Source organism: Coregonus clupeaformis, chromosome 19 (assembly GCF_020615455.1).
Source record: "Coregonus clupeaformis isolate EN_2021a chromosome 19, ASM2061545v1, whole genome shotgun sequence".
NCBI classification, from domain to species: Eukaryota; Metazoa; Chordata; class Actinopteri; order Salmoniformes; family Salmonidae; genus Coregonus; species Coregonus clupeaformis.
The window spans coordinates 29,573,986-29,583,800 of NC_059210.1; the positions used below are offsets into that span (position 1 = coordinate 29,573,986).

A 9,815-nucleotide genomic window follows, 5' to 3' on the forward strand; every position below is an offset into this window, starting at 1 on the left:
ACTGTAACTCGCTGTTGGCTGGGCTCACTGCCTGTGCCATTAAACCCCTACAACTCATCCAGAACGCAGCAGCCCGTCTGGTGTTCAACCTTCCCAAGTTCTCTCACGTCACCCCGCTCCTCCGCACACTCCACTGGCTTCCAGTTGAAGCTCGCATCTGCTACAAGACCATGGTGCTTGCCTACGGAGCTGTGAGGGGAACGGCACCTCTGTACCTTCAGGCTCTGATCAGTCCCTACACCCAAACGAGGGCATTGCGTTCATCCACCTCTGGCCTGCTGGCCCCCCTACCTCTGCGGAAGCACAGTTCCCGCTCAGCCCAGTCAAAACTGTTCGCTGCTCTGGCACCCCAATGGTGGAACAAGCTCCCTCACGACGCCAGGACAGCGGAGTCACTCAACACCTTCCGGAGACACTTGAAACCCCACCTCTTTAAGGAATACCTGGGATAGGATAAAGTAATCCTTCTACCCCCCCTTACTCCCCCCCCCCAAAAAAAAATATAAAAAAAGAAAATTGTAAAGTGGTTGTCCCACTGGCTATCATAAGGTGAATGCACCAATTTGTAAGTCGCTCTCGATAAGAGCGTCTGCTAAATAACGGAAATGTAAAATGTACTCGACGGCGTGATGAACCGAAGATTTCATATTTTGATTCATTGGTCCATAATACCTTCTTCCAGTCTTCAGTAGTCCACTGGTGGTGCTTCATGGCCCAGGCAAGCCTCTTTTTTTCTTATTTTGCCATCTTAGCAATGGCTTTCTTACTGCCACTTGACCTGTCAAACCTGCAGCTCGAAGTCTTCTCTTCACAGTTGAAACTGAGACTTGCTTACTTCGACCAGTGTTAAGCTCTGCTTGAAGCTGTTGTCCTGTGAGCCGCATATCACGCAAGCTGTTGACTCTCAGAAACTTGTCTTCTGATTCTGTTGTGGCTTTGGGTCTGCCAGATCTCTTCTTGTCAGTTTCTAGGTGCCTTTTGATGGTGTAGGAAACTGTACTCACTGACACCTTGGCTTTCTTTGCAATTTCTCTAAAGGAAAGACCTACACTTTTAAGGGTTATAATTGTCTGTCTTCCTTTGTTAATTGCCTTTTTCTCACCATTATGATAGTAATATACTACTTCCTGCAGTACAATACCGTCCAAATAATGCTGAAGAGGGTGTCTGTTCCAACACTACTTTTATACAGACAGAGGGTTTGTAAGTAATCAACAAAAGTTGGGACACCTGTAGTAATTGTTAGCATCAACTTTCAAGGCTTAATTTACTTCCATTGCAGCAGAATGGCTGTAAGTTGTTAACCCTTTACTTGTTCCCTGAAAAAGGCCTCTTTTTATAACTCTGAAATGTACATTATTTTTCAGTTTTTAGTAACTTAAACTTTTTTAAAAAACCTCTGGCAGTTTACCGCTTACTTTTGTACGATTTCAGGTATTCACTGGACTTGAACTGCTTCAATTTCAATAAAAACAGGAGTGTTCTAAAACTTTTGACTGGTAGAGTGAAGTGACTAGGCATCAGGATAGATTATAATACAAGTAAAATAAAGAACAGAGTATCAGCAGCATATGAGTGTAAAAATGTGTATGTGTGTTTGTGTTGTGTTGGTATGCGTGTTTGTGTTGTCGGTATGAGTGTGTGTGTGTATAGAGTCGGTGCAAGATGGGGTCAGTGCAGATAGTCCAGGTAACCATTAATTAACTATTTAGCAGTCTTATGGCTTGGGGGTAGAAGCTGTCTCGGAGCCTGTTGGTCCGAGAGCTGATGCTCCAGTGCCATTTGCCGGACGGTAGCGGAGTGAACATTCTATGGCTTGGGTGGCTGGAGTCTTTGGCAATTTCCGGGCCTTCGTCTGACACCGCCTATAGAGGTCCTGGATGGCAGTGAGCTCGGCCCCAGTGAAGTACTGGGCTGTCCGCACCACCCTCTGTAGCGCTTTGCGGTTGAGGGTGCTGCATTTGCCATAACAAGCGGTGATGCAGCTAGTCAAGATGTTCTCGATGTAGCAGCTGTAGAACCTTTTGGAGGATCATGCCAAATCTATTCTGCCTCCTTAGGGTAAGAGGTGCTGTCGTGCCCTCTTCATGACTGTGTGTGTGGACCATCATCACCCTATCAGTCCCAAGACCCCAGCAAAAATCGGCTTTTCATTTATCTACATGTCCAGCCCTTATATTTAGCCTCATAATTAAGTATTTTACCATTTTCTTTTCAGGACAACCAGGGCTACAAGTAGAACACACAACAATTTGACATAAATAGTTTCATGAGTTTTATTGACAAATGTAAATAAAATAAAATAAGGTCCGCCAAAGCAAAAACCTGATATAAATGTATTTATATGAATGCTGTAAATACAGAAATTGTTTGCTCACTGGGAAATTAATATCCAACTAGGCAGTAACAACTGTGTAGAGTTTGGAGTTTGTGCCAGCAACTATGTGAACTTATATAGTATAATACATTTAATTTGTATAGTGATTTTCATTAGTTATCGCAAAGCTCTACTGAGTAGGCTTGGGCGATATAAGGTATACCAGGGTATTTCAAAATATACATTTTGGGGGGGGTTTGGGGGCACCCCCGTCTTGCGGGTGCTGTGGGGGTGCATGCTACGCCACTGCTTCTAACTATAAGTTAAGTATAACTATAAGAAATCTAAGATGTGTCAAATAAATTATATCCAGTTCAGGGCTCCAGCTATGCATTTCGTTTGCTAACTTACTAGCTAAGTGGCTAGATGTCAAGATCAAGCTTCTTGGTTACAGCAGAGACATTCAATCCCCTCCTGGATCAAGATCCCTGTTTCCTTAATTGTTTTCTGCGTCAAAAATAGCGGCCCTTGTGTACACACTCAGTAATACTGTATACCCCGGAATGGTACAGAAACGGTAAGATGGTATGAGAATCTGGCTAACGTCCAACCCTACTACAAAAAAAAAGATATACAATAAAAACAAAATACATTTACAATCAAGGCAGATAAAATAGCAATAGTGGGCTAGGTGCTAAATACATTTTAGATTGGGACTAGGACAATGAAAAATAAGTGGGATTTAAAGGCCTCCTGAGTGGTGCAGCGGTCTAAGGCTGCATTACTACAGATCCTGGTTCGATGCCGGGCTGTGTTGCAGCCGGCCGCGACCGGGAGACCCATGAGGCGACGCACAATTTTCCCAGCGTCATCCGGGTTAGGGGAGGGTGTGGCCGGCCGGGATGTCCTTGTCTCATCGCGCTGTAGCGACTCCTGTGGTGGGCCGGGCGCATGCACGCTGACACAGTCGCCAGGTGTACGTGTTTCCTCCGACACATTGGTGTGGCTGGCTTCCGAGTTAAGCGTGCATTGTGTCAAGAAGCAGTGTGGCTTGGCGGGGTTGTGTTTCGGAGGACACACGGCTCTCGACCTTCACCTCTCCTGAGTCCGTACAGGAGTTGCAGCGATGGGACAAGACTGTAACTATCAATTGGATATGATGAAATTGGGGAGTAAAAATCCCCCATAGTTTGGAGACGTGTTTTGGGGACTTGAGGCAGTGTGAGGTGGTTCACTGATTGAGATGAGGTCGCAGACGTAGGTGGTGCTCAATCCATTCAAGGCTTTAAATACAAGCATGAGAATTTTGAAGTCGATCCTGTACACGGAGTATACCAAACATTAGGAACACATTCCTAATATTGAGAGCCTCTGTAGTGATTTGGCTGAGAGGCCACCAGACAGCGCATTGCTGTAGTTGATCTGAGAGAAATCGAAGGAGTGGATGAGTTTCTCTGCATTTGGCTGGGAGAGTGATGGTATGACCCGGGCAATGTTTTTAAGATTGAAAAATGATATTTTACATATTTGTTTTATGTGGGCATAGAAGCACATAGAAGGATCCAATATAGACACTTTGTCCTGGGATTTCCTATGATCTTCTATGTTGAAGAGCCGCTTACCTTCTAACAGATCTTGTGTAGCTTGTGAGCATCATAGAGCAAAACGTGTGTGTTCTTGAGAGTCTCAGCTTTTCATAGATAGATTTTAATAGTTTGTAGCTCAAACCATAAAAAAAAAAACGTAAAAAAGACTTGTGCCCCTTCAAGATCTACCCTTGTCTCACAAACACCGCTGTAGCTCAGCCCCTGTTAATTACAAACTAATCCAATGGTATAACCCAGAAGTCTGTAGCTCAAACGCGCAGTCATTACGGTGAGGCTCCTTGGATTAAATCCTAGATGATGTGGACGTCAAGGAACTCTATGCTCTCGACCCGCTCCACTACAGCCCTGTCGATATTATTATAGTAATTTTTGGGGTGCTTATATTTGTCCTATTTCAAACAAGCGTGTAATGGAAACTATGAAATAACACATGTGGAATCATGTAGTAAACAAAAAAGTGTTAAACAAATCAAAATATATTTTATGTTTGAGATTCTTCAAATAGCCACCCTTTGCCTTAATGACAGCGTTGCACGCTCTTGGCATTCTCTCAACCAGCTTCACCTGGAATGCTTTTCCAACAGTCTTGAAAGAGTTCCCACATATGCTGTGCACTTGTTGGCTGCTTTTCCTTCACTCTGCAGTCCAACTCATCCCAAACCATCTCAATTGGGTTGAGGTCGGGGGATTGTGGAGGCCAGGTCATCTAATGCAGCACTCCATCACTCTCCTTCTTGGTAAAATAGCCCTTACACAGCCAAAAATCTCTGAAGCTGGAGACACTTATCTCCCTCATTAACTTTAAGCATCAGTTGTCAGAGCAGCTTACCGATCACTGTACCTGTACACAGCCCATCTGTAATTAGCCCACCCAACTACCTCATCCCCATATTGTTATTTACATGGTTATTTATTTTGCTCATTTGCACCCCAGTATCTCTATTTGCACATCATCTTCTGCACATCTATCCCTCCAGTGTTAATACTACATTGTAATTATTTTGCACTATGGCCTATTTATTGCCTTACCTCCATAACTTACTACATTTGCACAGACTATTTTCTATTGTGTTATTGACTGTACGTTTTTGTTTATGCCATATATAACTCTGTGTTGTTGTTTTTATCGCACTGCTTTGCTTTATCTTGGCCAGGTCGCATTTGTAAATGAGAACTTGTTCTCAACTGGCTTACCTGGTTAAATAAAGGTTAAATAAAAAATAAATATGCATTTCAATTAACAGGTGTGCCTTGTTAAACTTTCTGAGGCTGGTACCTGCAGCAGAGGTAACTCTGGATCTTCCATTCCTGTGGCGGTCCTCATGTGAGCCATACACAAAAAAAAAAAAATGTATGCACGCATGACTGTAAGTCGCTTTGGATAAAAGCGTCTGCTAAATGGCATATTATTTATTATTATTAAAAGTTAATTTGTGGAATTTCTTTCCTTCTTATCGCGTTTGAGCCAATCAGTTGTGTTGTGACAAGGTAGGGGTGGTATACAGAAGATAGCCCTATTTGGTAAAAGACCAAGTCCATATTATGGCAAGAACAGCTCAAATAAGCAAAGAGAAACGACAATCCATCATTACCTTAAGACATGAAGGTCAGTCAATACATGAAAGTTTCTTCAAGTGCAGTCGCAAAAACCATCAACAGCTATGATGAAACTGGCTCTCATGAGGACCACCACAGGAAAGGATGACCCAGAGTTACCTCTGCTGCAGAGGATAAGTTCATTAGAGTTAACTGCAGCCCAAATAAATGCTTCACAGAGTTCAAGTAACAGACACATCTCAACATCAACTGTTCAGAGGAGACTGCGTGAATCAGGCCTTCATGGTCAAATTGCTGCAAAGAAACCACTACTAAAGGACACCAATAAGAAAAAGAGACGTGCTTGGACCAAGAAACACGAGCAATGGACATTAGACTGGTGGAAATCTGTCCTTTGGTCTGATGATTCCAAATTTGAGATTTTTTGTTCCAACCGCCGTGTCTTTGTGAAATACAGAATAGGTGAACGGATGATCTCTGCACATGTGTGGTTCCCACCGTGAAGCATGGAGGAGGTGAACCAAAAAAGTGTTAAACAAATCAAAATATATTTTATGTTTGAGATTCTTCAAATAGCCACCCTTTGCCTTAATGACAGCTTTGCACGCTCTTGGCATTCTCTCAACCAGCTTCACCTGGAATGCTTTTCCAACAGTCTTGAAAGAGTTCCCACATATGCTGTGCACTTGTTGGCTGCTTTTCCTTCACTCTGCAGTCCAACTCATCCCAAACCATCTCAATTGGGTTGAGGTCGGGGGATTGTGGAGGCCAGGTCATCTAATGCAGCACTCCATCACTCTCCTTCTTGGTAAAATAGCCCTTACACAGCCTGGAGGTGTGTTGGGTCATTCTCCTGTTGAAAAACAACCAGGTGGGATGGCGTATCGCTGCAGAATGCTGTGGTAGTCATGCTGGTTAAGTGTGCCTTGAATTCTAAATAAATCACAGATAGTGTCACCAGCAAAGCACCCCCACACCATAACATCTCCTCCTCCATGCTTTACGGTGGGAAATACATGCGCAGATCATCCGTTCACCCTCACCGTGTCTCACAAAGACACTGTGGTTGGAACCAAAAATCTCAAATTTGGACTCCAGACCAAAGGACAGATTTCCACCAGTCTAATGTCCATTGCTCGTGTTTCTTGGCCCCAGCAGGTCTCTTCTTCTTATTGGTGTCCTTTAGTAGTGGTTTCTTTGCAGCAATTCGACCATGAAGGCCTGATTCACACAGTCCCCTCTGAACAGTTGTTGAGATGTGTCTGTTACTTGAACTCTGAAGCATTTATTTGGGCTGCAATCTGAGGTGCAGTTAACTCTAATGAATTTATCCTCTGCAGCAGAGGAAACTCTGGGTCTTCCATTCCTGTGGTGGTCCTCATGAGTGCCAGTTTCATCATAGCGCTTGATGGTTTTTGCGACTGCACTTTCTGGATTGACTGACCTTCATGTCTTAAAGTAATGATGGACTGTCATTTCTCTTTGCTTATTTGAGTTGTTCTTGCCATAATATGGACTTGGTCTTTCACCAAATAGGGCTATCTTCTGTATTCCCCCCTACCTTGTCACAACACAACTGATTGGCTCAAACGCATTAAGAAGGCACACCTGCTCATCAAAATGCATTCCAGGTGACTACCTCATGAATCTGGTTGAGAGAATGCCAAGAGTGTGCAAAGCTGTCATCAAGGCAAGGGGTGGCTATTTGAAGAATCTCAAATATAACATATATTTTGATTTGTTTAACACTTTTTTGGTTATTACAATATGTGTTATTTCATAGTTTTGATGTCTTCACTATTATTCTACAATGTAGAAAATAGTAAAAATTAAGAAAAACCGTGGAATGAGTAGGTGTGTCCAAACTTTTGACTGGTACTGTATGCTGACCTACACATTCGTATACAGTGAAGGTATTCTTCCTGGTCTGTATACAACCTCACATCGTATGCTATAGATGTGTCCACATACACAAACTCTCACCTTTATTTCAACCCATATAAACCTCTAAGCATATACACATGTACTCAATTGTAGAATGGCTTGATAACACATGCTTGACATTGAACATAAATAAGACCTCTGTGATTTGTTTTTCCTCCAGAAAACAGCCAATGGTAGAATCACTCAACATTATGATCAAAGGAGAGTGAATCAAGCAGGTTTCTGATGTTAAATACAGTATCTTGGAATCAACTCTCAGCTTAATTTTGATAAACATGAGAAAAAAATCAGCAGAACAGTGAAAGCAAGTCTCAGCTGTTTTAAGTTAATAAGAAACTGTTTACCCTTTGAAACTGCACTTACATTATTTACACACAATGATCATTTAGCAAATATCCTTCTGTATGACAACATGGACTCAGGCGAAACTCACCGTAAACAAATCTATAGAATCACTCTACAATAAAGGTTTGAAAATTGCTTTTCAGCAGTCTGTCTTCAGTTGAACCCTGTCACATTCTCTGTCACAATGGAAATCATTCTCACTCAAAATGTTATTTCAATAAGTTTTGTTGAAACTTTAGTGAAGTAGAGTATTGTCTGAGCTCATGTGGAGATAGCTGCTGTGCGCCACTTGAGGGTATTAGCCTGCACTGCTGATGTCTATGCAGCGCTCTGCCTGATCAATCATTGTTTTGCTGGCCACTTTACTCTGTTCATTGATTGTTTATCTGCTGTTCTCTTTTACTCGTCTCAAACGTTCTGTTGTGTAGTGATTTCAGATTGCAGTAATGAAACAGTGGTATTGTTGAGTCCTGGCATCAGCTTATTGTTGAGCCTATCGTTACGTGTATACAACAGATGTTCTCCCAAATGTGGATCACATCTACATTTGATTTTATTTGTCACATGCTTCGTAGACAACAGGTGTAAACTAACAGTGAAATGCTTACTTATGGGTCAATTTCTAACAATGAAGAGTTAAAGATAAGATAAATAATATAAATAGTGACACGAGGAATAAATGCACAGTGAATAATGAGTAAAAGTAACATGGCTATATACAGGGAAATGAATAAACTTAAATGAATAAAATGGTGGATAATTGTTGTTCTTTGTCATAGCTTGCTACATATTTATTTTTTCTTTCTCCTTGTCTCTCTTGTATCAGTGTGAAGATGGTGCTGCTGTGGACTGCTGGAGACATCTTCAAGACAACATACTTTGTGATGAACGACAGCCCGTCCCAGTTCTGGGTGTGTGGGGCAGTCCAGATCCTTATAGACATGGCCATCCTACTGCAGGTGCTCTATTATGACCAGGACATCAGGGTCAAACTGGGATGAACCCTATGACCTTCTCATCATCCTCTAATACACCAATGCTCTTAATCAAAGACTTATACCTAACCTTGTGTGCCTTACCATGTTTAAAAATAGATATATTAGATGGAGAATACCAGAGAGGTATTGTGTATGTTTTACTATTTGATGCCAGTCATTTGTCTTCATGGGTCATTTGCTGTGCTAGTTACTGAAGGGCAGTAGAGCAGCCATGCAGTGTGTGTCCATCAGTCACTCTCTACCGGCTCTACAGGCAGCTTGAATGAATCGACGGGCTACTCTGTGACTGATGACTCCTTCACTGTGTACCTCGTGTGTTTTTAAGATGAAATATAGACATACACTATCGTTCAAACGTTTGGGGTCACTTAGAAATGTCCTTGTTTTCGAAAGAAAATTAAAAAAAATTGTCCATTAAAATAACATCAAATTGATCAGAAATACAGTGTAGACATTGTTAATGTTGTAAATGGCTATTGTAGCTGGAAACGGCTGATTTTTAATGGAATATCTACATAGGCGTACAGAGGCCCATTATCAGCAACCATCAGTCCTGTGTTCCAATGGCATGTAATGTTTGCTAATCCAAGTTTATCATTTTAAAAGGCTAATTGATCATTAGAAAACCTTTTTGCAATTATGTTAGCACAGCTGAAAACTGTTGTGCTGATTAAAGAAGCAATACAACTGGCCTTCTTGAGACTAGTTGAGTATCTAGGCAGAGTTGCAAAGAAAAAGCCATATCTCAGACTGGCCAATAAAAATAAAATATTAAAATGGGCACTCTGAGATATGGCTTTTTATTTGCAACTCTGCCTAGAAGGTCAGCATCCCGGAGTTGCCTCTTCACTGTTGACGTTGAGACTTGTGTTTTGCAGGTACTATTTAATGAAGCTGCTAGTTGAGGACCTGTGAGGCATCTGTTTCTCAAACTAGACACTCTAATGTATTTGTCCTCTTGCTCAGTTGTGCACCGGGGCCTCCTACTCCTCTTTCTATTCTGGTTAGAGCCAGTTTGCGCTGTTCTGTGAAGGGAGTAGTACACAA

The 9,815-nt window shown here is 42.0% G+C and overlaps 1 protein-coding gene across 2 annotated transcripts in view; it reads left to right on the top strand.

The window, feature by feature from the left end:
* Nucleotides 1–9,170, top strand: part of LOC121531327 (solute carrier family 66 member 2-like) — a 104,591-nt gene extending 95,421 nt beyond the window's left edge. For both annotated transcript variants that reach the window (XM_041836558.1, XM_041836559.2), the window contains exon 5: nt 8,597–9,170. In XM_041836558.1, the coding sequence (XP_041692492.1) occupies nt 8,597–8,771 (175 nt within the window). In that variant the 3' untranslated portion in view covers nt 8,772–9,170. The remainder of the gene's footprint in view (nt 1–8,596) is intronic.
* The last annotated feature ends 645 nt before the right edge of the window (nt 9,171–9,815 follow it).